This window comes from Diadema antillarum, unplaced genomic scaffold, assembly GCF_040938485.1.
Source record: "Diadema antillarum isolate AM-2024a unplaced genomic scaffold, OU_Dant_1.0 seq00000048_RagTag, whole genome shotgun sequence".
Lineage (NCBI taxonomy): Eukaryota > Metazoa > Echinodermata > Echinoidea > Diadematoida > Diadematidae > Diadema > Diadema antillarum.
The window spans coordinates 349637-361804 of NW_027271157.1; the positions used below are offsets into that span (position 1 = coordinate 349637).

General features: G+C 39.6%; 1 protein-coding gene across 1 annotated transcript in view; it reads right to left on the reverse strand.

Moving 5' to 3' along the window:
• Positions 1–8999, reverse strand: part of LOC139725509 (nucleosome assembly protein 1-like 1) — a 32787-nt gene extending 23788 nt beyond the window's left edge. Inside the window, exons 1-2 of the mRNA XM_071636592.1 lie at positions 8984–8999; positions 8164–8215 (exon numbers count right to left, since the gene is read on the reverse strand). Of these exons, the coding sequence (XP_071492693.1) occupies positions 8164–8215; positions 8984–8999 (68 nt within the window). The remainder of the gene's footprint in view (positions 1–8163; positions 8216–8983) is intronic.
• Positions 9000–12168: the final 3169 nt, after the last annotated feature.

A 12168-nucleotide genomic window follows, 5' to 3' on the forward strand; every position in this document is an offset into this window, starting at 1 on the left:
GTAGCAAAATCAAACCATCCTCAACGGGTTAATGAACATTTTATATATTATTCCTGCATTGAAATGACTCATTCCTTTAGTCTTTGTCTTGGTAAAGGGTAGAAGGGTTAATTCTGAACAAAAGCCTCTGCTAAAATGCACATACTAGAGTTGTGAAGCATTTCAGCTCTGGATGTGTTCTAGTGCGTTCAAGGGTGATTGTGTGTGCGTGTGTGTGTGTGTGGGGGGGGGGGGAGGAGGTTTGCAATTTAGCTTTTGGTTGGAGCCGTCTCAGAGTTCAGTGCATATCAGTGCATGTCAATTGTCACTAGAGTCTAGACGTCTACACTATGCATCATACAATATGCAACTCACTCTTTCAATAGGCGTTTTCACATCAGCCCGATAAAAATCCAAGCTCGAGATATTTTTCGCGATCGCATATTAGCGCGCTATTTCATTTCCTATTCACATCAGTCCGAATATTATCAAATAGCGCGCTGGTTCGCATTAATCATCCTGCTACTTCGGAAATTTCCGAGTTGGACTCGAGAAATTTTTTCGATCAATTAGCACGCTAATTTGTATTCACATTATCAAATAGCGTGCTATTTCGTGATCGGGTTAATTTCCCAAGTCAGAAAATAGCGCGCTATTTCGAAACATCCGGCTGATGTGAAAACGCCTAATGTGTCATGCAAATAATAATTACATGCACATAACAATGTATTCAAATCATATTTTAGGTGTCGGCCTAAGATTGCTTTTGAATTACCCCCCCTTCTGAGTTTGGGAACTGACAAGAAAATGGTGTAGAGAGTGTGTGCATGGGGCAGTGCACTCATGCATGTCTCTGTGAGAGTTCTGCTGTTCATTTTGTAGAACAGTGTTGGTTTTTTGGCTGCTAAACAATAATCAATATACTTTTTAGGCCTACTGCTAACAGTCAATCAATCATGGCTGCATTTTATTCTTTATTTTTGTGTGTCGTTGTAAGCATATTCCTGTGAAAGAAAAAAGAAATGCATTGTTTGCATTTAGAAAGTTTTGTTTTATTGCAATATATCCAAGTTCAAGTGATGTTATCTTTTTTGTGTGTGATATGATATTATGATATTATTTTGCACATTTTAAATGGCAGATTTGTGATCTTGTATAACCACATCACCTATCTAGATTCTAATGCAGCTGTCATTTGTATGACGCACCTCTTGACCCCCGGGATAGGTGCGTCAAAGTACCAATGTGCGTCATACCTTTTAGGTACCATGACGTACCCTCCGTCACAAAAAGTGACACACCTCTATGAGACATTGACGCATTAACCAGTCAAAATGGTGACGCACCTCTTCGTGAAAATGACTGACCCTTGACGCACATGTTATTCGCGGTACGTACCAGACTGGAATGCTGCAGAGCTCTGAATGATCATAGAAAAGTGTGCGCTCACGCAATTCGCTGCCTGCGAACTGTGTACACCGAACGGGACTTCGCGCGCGTGAATCCCTGTCGCCTACGGAGCCTGGATGTTTACATCGATCGCCGTGGTACTGTATCCCCATGTGTAAGTGGGCGGCTGGGTAGGGGAGCGTGAGTATAGTAGCTTAGCTGCACACTGTAGCCAGCTGCCACTACACTACAGTACCCTGTTTCGATTTGAGTCGGGGTAGAAGCGTTCCGTTGTGCAATGTCTGCTTCTTTGTCTCTTTTTCTCTTCTTCTTCATCCGCTTGTCCCTTGCCTCCCAAGTACGAAATGATTTTTAGAGTGTTGTGTGTGTTTTTTGTAACGTTATTGCATCATTTTTCTGCAAGGAAGAGGTGAGTTTCTGTTCGTGTATTGATGTGCACTGCAGTATGTGCAGGTGAAAAGCGTTCGAACTTTCTTTCCCCGAGTATCGTGGAAACTCGATGTATTTCTAGGCCTATCAAAGGAGATCTCATAACAGAATACTTATAACAAACTATTTTCCGGTCAAAATGAATTGATTTCCTTTGTTTTGTATCGTTTATTGACTTGCTCCTAAGGATCTCGTCGCAATACCGAGTTTCCAATGTGTATTTATTTTTGCGTAGCTTTCAGTGCTGTAAACTTTTCTAGGGCCTATTACGTTAGCTAGCCTGACCAGACCGCTGTGCAAAGCACAAGCGACAGCGTCTGCGTGTAGTTAGGGCCTATTTAGCCTACTACTAAACTTACCGTTCTCCACTGTCGTTCCTCACACCTCGTTTGGTACGATTTCTTCCATTTTGTATCACTTTATCCGTTCCCTTTATACTTTGAAGTATTTGACGTAATTTTTTCAAGTGTCTCGCACTGCTATTTTCGTAACGGCGATTTCTCCGCTTTGCAATACTTTTTCGAATCGAAGCGACGAAGATTGATACCAGCCGCTTTAGTGTGCTGTGTGTTGTCTTTTCTAAATATTTGTGTTGTTGGGAGGTGTTGATACTTTGTATTTGTTATTATTTTCCTAGGTGTTTACCTCGAGGGACTTTGCGTGTTTCTTAATGTTGATAGGAAAAAGCTAAAATGGTGTGAGTGATGTCTGATGGTGATGATGATAACTATGCTGGTGTAAAAAGACGGCTTACTCTGAATGCTGAGCGTACGTGCCGTTCGTTTCATTTCACTTTCTCTCTTATTCTTCTTTCCCCCTTACTCTTCTTTTCCTTCCCAAGAATGATAAAAAAAGAAATTACATACACCTCACAACAAAATAGAACCACGTGCTACCAACCTTCGTTAACTTAAATCTAAATGTTCAATATCAGCAAAGAATAAGGAGAAAGCACGAATGACAATAAATTAGAGCGAAGAGATTGTTTTACATGCAGTCTCTTCGGCTCGAAGAAACTTGACACCCCACCCCTCTCCCCTTGTGGAAATTTCCACAAAAGCAGGTGCCAGACCCAGGTGCGTGCCAGACGAAAGAATGCGCGCACTGGAATAAACAGATTGTAAATATCCTGGAAATATCGATCGAAGAACCAGCTCATTAGTTGAATTAAAGGAATCAATTGCAAAGATATCGTGATTCTATAGCCTTTCTTTTGGCGCGTAGTAGGAAACATCAAACAGTCGAATATAGTGTACTTGATCGAATATCTTATGTTCCCTGAACAATAAAAAAAAAATCGATTAATCAGTCAATTAAAAATGCAATCACAGAAATACTTAAAAGGTCTCGTATGCCCAGAGAAATTCACTACGAGTAGGTTCAATGAGATGCAGTCAGTGACCTGGTTAGACAGCAAAATCATGACAATTACTTTCAGTTCACGCTCATCATAACTGCTTATTACTTATCAAAGTTTTGACTATCAACATTCGTTCGTAGGTGTTTTTTGTTTGTTTTGTATGTTTTTCCTCGGGAAAGACGTAATGATTTCTTCGTATCGAACGTAGACTGCATGTTTACCGTTTATCCAAACAGTAGGCGCCTATAGGCGTACTTTCTGAATATATTCAGAAATTTCTATCAACATTTTTAATAATATTACAAGACTCCCAAATACCAGTTGAAAAATTTAAGAAATCGAATTTTTGAGATATGAACAACAACAACAAAAAATAAATAAATAAAAATGCGTAGGAAAAAAAACACTTCAACTTCGAATGACTTCGAATTTCTCAAAACCGTTCCCTAGTTCATGGACATCCCACTGAGAGGGGAGATCAGTGGGACATCCCATAGAAACGCGTGTTTTGATATAAACGTTGCTATGGCATGTCCTCGAACTATCTAGTTTCGCGAAACTACGGCCTGGCCACAGTAATTTTTTCCGTATTAATCCTCCCGCCTCCCCTTCCCCGATTCGAAAACAGCTTGATTGAAGCCCCTGCCTATTTAAACACGAACCTTATTAAATCCCAAGTTAGGTACATGGTTTATATGGCTAGTGTTTAAATAGAATTTACTATTTTAAGTTAATATAGGTTTTAATAGACTCTCAGTAGTTCCATAATCGTTTGTATGTGTTTTGCGGCCTGGCCTCTGTCATGTCTCGTCTTCTGTACGTACGTACGCCTGTACTGTATACGTGTACCACATGGTCACATCACGCACGTGGTTTTGCTGCAGATTCCACGGTCGACGGTCGATGCTACACTACAGTGAATGCGATTGAAGGATAGCGAGCTTCGCGATGCCGCGGGCTGTATGTGATGATTTTAATCACAAATCGTGTTTGGTAGTGTGGTTTTGGAGCAAATTTGTGCTCAAACTTTCTGAAAAGACCTTTAGTCTGACATCTGATAGAAAAAGAAGACATAGGAGAATGAAGTGAGTATCAGTATGTTATAATAAAACTGAATGAAAATTGTGTCATTTTCGCGTTTTCAGGAGCCGGTGAATTCGGCCAGCTCGCGATCGCGCGTTTGTTTTATTCTGTTACGGAGGGATACCATGCAAGAAGCCTCGCAAAATTACATGACGGTCCTATTAACGAACCTGTTGACACACTCTGGTTAAATGACCGACTATGACGCACATAATGGGTCAGTATTGTGACGGACATTTTGCTCCCGTGACGGTACCACGCGTCATCAAATTGGTGGTACTTGACGCGACCATGACGCACATTTCCCGGGGGTTAAGAGGTGCGTCATACAAATGACAGCTGCATAATTTGCATCATAACTGGCCAGGACCTGCAATATCGTCTCTTACTGAAAACATAACAATCGTTAGTACCTTACTTTTAAAGTAATAACTCTAAATATTCTGTCTATAAATCTTGATGAATTCACTGTTCTGTTCTATCTCACTTTACTCTGGATCTATTTGACACAAAGTCAACTTGAAAAGAGTGTGGAATTTACACAGTTTAAAACACAAAAACCTACAGGAGCCTTACAAGAGACAATTGCTCACAAAAAACAAAAAACAAACAAATACAAAAGGGTCGATGGACAGGATGCAACAGACACTGTCACTAGACCGGTATGCTACAGAACAGTACAGGAAACTTCCTTTTAAAAGAAAAGAAAAATCTGCATTGATCAATGAGAAGTGTTAATTGCAGAGACCATCAATTTCAAAGACAAGACTTCACTAACGTGTTAGTTGCACAAAAAATGGCAAGGTAGCTGAATATTTTTCCTTTTGTCTATCATTTGTATCAAATCAAAATATTCTACCTCGATAGACGATGATGAAACATGTGCTCAATATTGTCAATGAAACATGTGCTCGATGATGTAGGGTGGAACATCCTATTACCGGACGCTTTTCTTTGTGGCTTTGAATTCCGTACTCATAGAATGAAATTTCGGCTAAAAACAACACCACTTATTTACAGACTCATGGAAATTACGAATTCAGCCAACTTACGTCATTTCTTTGTTCCAGTTTTTAGAAAATATGCTTCAAACATACCCCTCTAAAAATAGTGGTTTTTTGTGCGGTGCAAAATCGCATTGTATTACCGGACGCGATTTTCGTAATCGAATAATCAAGGTCTTTCGCACCTAATCCTTGCACCAGAATCACAATTCATCCCACAAATCACCGTACACATTCTCACCGAGCGGATGACACACAAAAAAATCGGCAAATGAGGCTCAAATTTCGTATTTTACAGTAAAATGTCTGTCTTGACCATTTCGAACAGTTCACGCAATAAAACCTTGTGAGAAATCGACAACTGGTTGGAGTATACGTGCTTTGTCTATGGGAGCTGCACGCGCGGGTGATGAGTTGCGGGCCCCTGAGCGCACAACTATTCCGCATCGTTCGCGTTTGAGGACGATCGCTACAAATTTCCGATATCGATCAGTGAACTTTTGGTTCTATTGGAATCTTCAGCATTTTTCCTTTATGTGAGTGGGATTTCATAGAATTTCAGTCATGAAATGTGATTCAAACATGCATAAATATTAACTATGAAGAGGTGCGGGTCACTCAACTATAAATTTGAGGTAAAATGTGAATTTTTTCGTGTTTTTACATTTTTATGTGGCGTTTTTTTTTGCGATTTCGGTCCACACAAAGTTCCGCGAGGCTAATCTACGAAGTCTCGCGCGTACAGAATGTCATTAGTACGCAAAAATGTGCGTGTCCGGTAATACCATGGTGTCCGGTGACACCATGCTTGCCCCTACTAGGGCGTCGGTAGCGCGATGCGCTTTGTCATCCCATTCGAAATTCACGCAAAAGTCGCGAGTTCACAAGTCATCTTTGACCTAGATTTTCTAGGTCTATAGCTATGCATCTACAGAACATAAAACTAGTTCAAAACATTTTTTACAATAAGAGAAATCTATCATATTATCTTCGATACTAAATGATATCACGAAAGTCACATTTTGAATGCAAAAGCGCTAGCATTTTCAAATAAACTTACGACTACCAGATGCGTTCAGTGCGTGTTGGGCAATGGGCAAACGTAGGGCGCGCGTTCGGTCAAAAAGTGGACCCACAGTTTTGGCTTAAAATCACCTTTCAGGCATTTTCGCGGGTTTATCCTGGGAACAAATCTCCATAAATTTGGTATCATATGAAAGCTTGTGGTGGTCTCATTCTTCTCGTCCTACACCGAGTGTAGATATCAAGGAGTATTTCTACCTAAATTCAAATTTAAGCCTAAACATCGCTATAACTCGGCTGTTCCGTCCCACTGTGAAACTGGCCATACATGTGTAGGAGGATTCAATGGTGCTGAATCCAAAAATAGCATTGGTTTTTCGCTTATTCCCCAGGATAAACCCGCGAAATAGCGATTAGGATACCCTTGTCAGCATAGTAACAGCATCAGCGAACTAAGCGAGGCGGGGCCTACAAGTCTAGACACGTAGTTACACGCCATGACTCGTGGTTACGGCGCGCACTTAGCGAAGCTCCATGCAGTCGAGTCGGTTTTGCATGCATAGGTACGATGTTCAGCCTCCGCACAGCTGCCATAGCGCACCGCCGGTACGTAATGTGAGTACCGGTACATGTGCGCGCCTCCATGTACTGTACTAGTATCGCACATGCACCACTACTGTGTGCGCTTTTACTCCGCCGCGCTGTTAGACCTACGTTTGTGATACGTTTGTATGTATGATGGGTCATCGGTCTCGTAAACCCGTGTGTACAAATGGTAATCGCGTGCGAGTGCAAGTACAAGTGCGTGCCGCGGGATCGAAGCGGGCCTCGCACAGCTGGCTGGGTAGGTGTGTGCTAGCTGACAAGGATGCGCGCTTAGCCTTAGAAACACGCGCGCTTTGAATGTGATAAACGCAGTGAATAGCACCGCCCACTGGAGTGCGCTTGACTAGTGAATTTCATTACGCTCGCGACCCACTTTTTCGCCAAGGTTTTGACAGCGTGAGGATGAAAAATACCCTGTTTTTATTTGCTCATAACTTCACCATTATTCATTATTATGGTGAGAAATTTTGCACATGTATTATGTTAACTATGGACATTATGGATATGTATGTTTTAGTGTGAAATGACTTGTATTTCTCCAGTTGCAAAAATCTACCAGACACCCTACCCCTACCACTCAGTCAATGTGGAGACACAGCTAGAGCATGCATTTAAATGAAAGCCAGATCCATAGCATAAACCTCCGATTGTCAGTGTCCCAATGTCGAGGCAATGAGCACATGTAGCCAGTACACTGGTCACAGTAGCTACATTTTGTAGCACTAAGAAAAAAAAATGTGATCAAGTGAACAAGAGCCAAGCTCAGGCAACTGAACTGGCAAACATAACCATGAATGATAAAACTCAGCGTCTCTGCCTGGTAGTGGTATTAAGTGGTAAACCCAAAATGATAACATAACAATCATGATAAGGTTCCTCATAATATTAGATAAGCTAACCATAATTCGCTGGGAAACATGCCAAAAATATTCAAGAATGTTTCAATCTAACAATATGAAGTTTACTGAGTGAGGAACACTTCTCCCGTTCATCATGTGCATATTTTTTTGGCGTTGCATCTTTCAGATCCATGCGCGAGCGAGAAACCATCGTTTGGTCATGTGTGTCCATGGCCGGCGCGCGCTTGCAAAATGAATGAGTCGCACCTGACAGCTGAAATAAAATGCTGTTAATTGATGTTCTCCGGCTAAAATCAAATTACTGAGGTTGTTAATCGGTTCTCACACAAATACGAATCACTTTTTTCGACAACGCTTTCACATCTACGTTGTAGGTTGAAAAATATATCGAAAAACGTGTAGCGCTTACCTAAAAAGATGCAATATTGTCTCCTGCGATGTCAAGATGGCGGGTTTTGAAACTGTTTCGTGATTGGTCCGAGAATGACGTCAGAGTAATTCAATAACCAATTGGAACACGTGGTTCTTGTAAACAGTATTTTGGCGCGGGTGCCCCAGGTGCAATGTGCATGTCAGAGTGGAAGGTATTTGAATGACTATGGCACGCATTTAAAGAGCAATGCGTGTATAAAAGGCTATTAGTATACGAAAGGGAAACGAGTGAACACTGTAATAAATGTACTTGTAGTTCCAAAGAAGTCCACCCCAACCAACGAGATACAAGTAGTCGGGGTAGCAATTTTGACATTGAATAATAGATATTTCTGCGCAGCGCATACCGAGTAGTTATTACCCCCTTTTTTGTGTAGATTTCGTAAACAAGAAACTCGTTTTCTCTTTTCTTTTTTTCTTTTTTTGTATCGCTAACTATCAGTCCAACTAAATTGTTCCAAGTTTACAACAGAGCATATAATTTCACGCAATCGTTTGTTGCATTTAATTCGTCTTCAATCTCAGGTACTAGCACATACTATATATAGGCCTATACTGTTCATATTTGCTCCAATGAACTTTTTTTTTTTTTGGATTGGCTGTTCTGATTTCTATCTATCTCTCTCTTTTTTTTTGGGGGGGGGGGAGGGGGTTACGTGGTCGAGAAAGAGTGCACGCCTGATTTAAAAAAAAAAAAATGAAGAAAAAATATGGGATTTCTAGCCTAAATTGGAATGGCCCCCTCCATCAAACTGAAGAGACGATTATGAAGAAATCGATGCGAAAGCCTTCCTCACATTCTATAGCTATCATACTGCGAGTTTGGGACAATTAATAGGCCTATACATAGATGTGGCCCAAATTAATAGCTTGTCATTTAGTAGACCTATGAAAAAAGAAGAAAAAAATCTAAAGCAGAACTATTCTAAAGTATAGAAAAATAACACAAAACTACAAAGGAAGGGGTGGACAAAAAAAAAAGTTTGGGGAAAATCGGACAATCCGTTCAAAAGTTATGAATGTTTGATATACGCTTCTGCTCGCTCACTGCTGGATGAAAAGACTATACATCTCTAGCCTGTGATGTCGCATGCATTGTGTAGAACGATATAAAGAAGAAACTTCAACATATTTTCGCTTTTCTCGCACAATAAAAGAACACTTTAGACTTAGGGGGAATAATAGGGAAAATAATATCATCCCAGCAAACACGTTTTCAGAACGTTTCCTAAACGTGTTTTTTTGTTTTTTTGTTTTTTGTTTTTAGGTTCCGTACGTCTTCGTATAAAATGGACGTTTTTACTAAAACGTACATGTATACAACGTCAAAGTTGGGACTTTGCATTTACCGCAAAGCACATGTTTTTTGTGGGTTTTTTTTGGGAAAACGTTTTAAAAACGTCAATGGACGTTACAAACGTTTTTATTAGGTCTGCTACGTCGACTTCGTCTTTAATGAACGTTTAAAAAACGTTTTTATTTGGTCCGCTACGTGTTCGTCATTGGTTTCCTTATCATGAATATTCATGCCTATTTGTAAATATTCAAATAAGAAAATATAAGAATTGAAAACTATTGGGGGTATGCTGGGTTCAAACTTTATGTCTTAAAAATAAACTTACCTACGTTATTGATAAGTTATTCACAATTTCAAATTGTGTTATGAATACGTATTTTCATATGTTGATAGGCCTAATTAAGGTGTGTGTGATGTAATTTCAGTAACCATGTCTTCGTGCATCTCAACATTTTGCTGGTATATAAAAGAATGTGATAAAAATTCATCAATTGGGAATAGGATGTAGTGTAATAGATGGTAGGACATTAGGAACAGGTTATAGGATAGGATTATATAGGATTATAAAGTTAGGGTACATTAATCCCAGATTGTGCTTGTATAATCTCATAACTATATATATATATATATATATATATATATATATATATATATATATATATTTAGTATATGTAATACCCAATCTTAAAAGGTTTTCTGGACGTTCTAGACAGATATGAAAGGTTCTTTAAACGTTCCCGGAACGGGTCATATCTATATATTTTTAGACTTTTCTTAAAACATTTCTTGAACGTTCTAGACGGGTTTTTTTAAAAACGTTGAAAAAAAAAGAACGTTTTAACGTCCATTAGAAACGTTTTAAATACGTCGAAAACGTTCCACAAAGAGACGTTCTGAAAACGTTTTGACAAAACGGCCAAATAGAACTTGGAACGTTTCAAGAACGTTCAGAAAACGTCTAGATGTTAGCTGGGATCCTTGGCATACGTCATCAGTGACAAAAAGTCGAGAAATTTGCACTCTTTTCAAAATATAAAATGTTGTGATATTCTCTTTATATTTTCGTCATCATTCTACGCATGTGATATGACACAGTGTCATAGTCTTCTCATCCAGCAGTGACTGCGCCTACTTTGAAAATTCAAAGCTTTTGAATGGATTGTCCGATTTTCCCCAAATTAATCTTTACTGATGTGTTCTACCATTGCTGCATTCACTCATCTCACATATGAAGGTAGAGATGTCCTTTAATGTAGATACCACGACTTAATGTTCAACTTGAAATAGGTCTATACAAATACGAATTTTACACCAATCAAAATGACCGGCAAAATCTTTCGCCGCCAATGATCGTACACTCTAAAAACCCCCGAGTCAGAACTGACCCGGAACTGGGTCCGTTGGGGTCACACACAGTTCCGGGTCAGAAATGACTCGGAGTTTGGTCATGAAGACCCAAAATGGGGTCACCCTGACCCAATTCATGACTCTGAATGGGTCATATCTGACCCCATTCCTGTCATTTCTGACCCGGAACGGTGTGTGACCCCAACGGACCCAGTTCCGGGTTAGTTCTGACTCGGATGTTTTAAGAGTGTATGTGTGTGTGTTATACGGTGTGTAACTTGTGAGCTTTTTATATACGCTGAAAATTACAAGCAACATTTTGTTGTTTCAATGAAAAGCAATAATCTGCCCCAACCAAAATAGGGTATACTGATGGAGTAGTAGCTCTGAGTCGGTGGACATGCACCATTCTCCGATTAAAAAAACCTATAGCCATATTTTGAGTTGAATTAGAAAACCTCACCAGCCCACAATATACATTATAGGCCCAATAGAATCTTCATTTGATGCTGTTACAGCAAGTAATACTCCTGATGTAAATCATTTTTTCCACCATTTTTGTTTATAGTCAAGATTTGTGTGCGGACTCCTAAGCTTATAAGCCTGTTGGTTAGAGGCTTTAATGAAGAAAATTAAAATCCGACATAGGCCTAATGTGAATTGAATGAAAGTAGTAATAATTATTGCAGAACACATCAGTGAAAGTTTGAGGAAAATCGTACAATTGTTATTGTTGATTCAAAAGTTTTGAATATCAGTTATTTATTAAGTTTTGGTACCGTCATCGCTGGACAAGGAGACTACAATAGGCTCAGACATTTCATGACGTCATTATGGACAACAGTGATAAAGAAACATCAGAAGAATTCCACAAAACTTAATTTTCATGAAAAGTATAGACCCTATACACATTCCATCGACTCCTGTTACTGACAACGTCAAGAGTAATGCTTTCCCCCCACTTTCTGAAAAAAAAAAACTAAGTCAAGTTCTCACCTTTGTTATGCTAAATAGAAAAGTTTAAGATGCAGTCAGCTGGGCTATATATGCAGCTAACCAAGCCCCCGTCGTCCCCCCCCCCCCCCCCGCGGTTCCGTCGGCTTGCATAATTTTTATGATTATCTTCATATTTGATATTGTCAACTTTATAATCTGTTTCCTACTTCTCGGACAATGCCAATTGGCTTTACCTTGGAGAAATACTCAGTATATAGAGGAGTTTGAGATAACTATATATCATAAGACCATTATTTCGCATTTATATACGCTATCATGATGCATTTTACTTGAGCATGAAGGGACTATTATTATTTTCTCTTTAAAGTCATAGTATTCAGG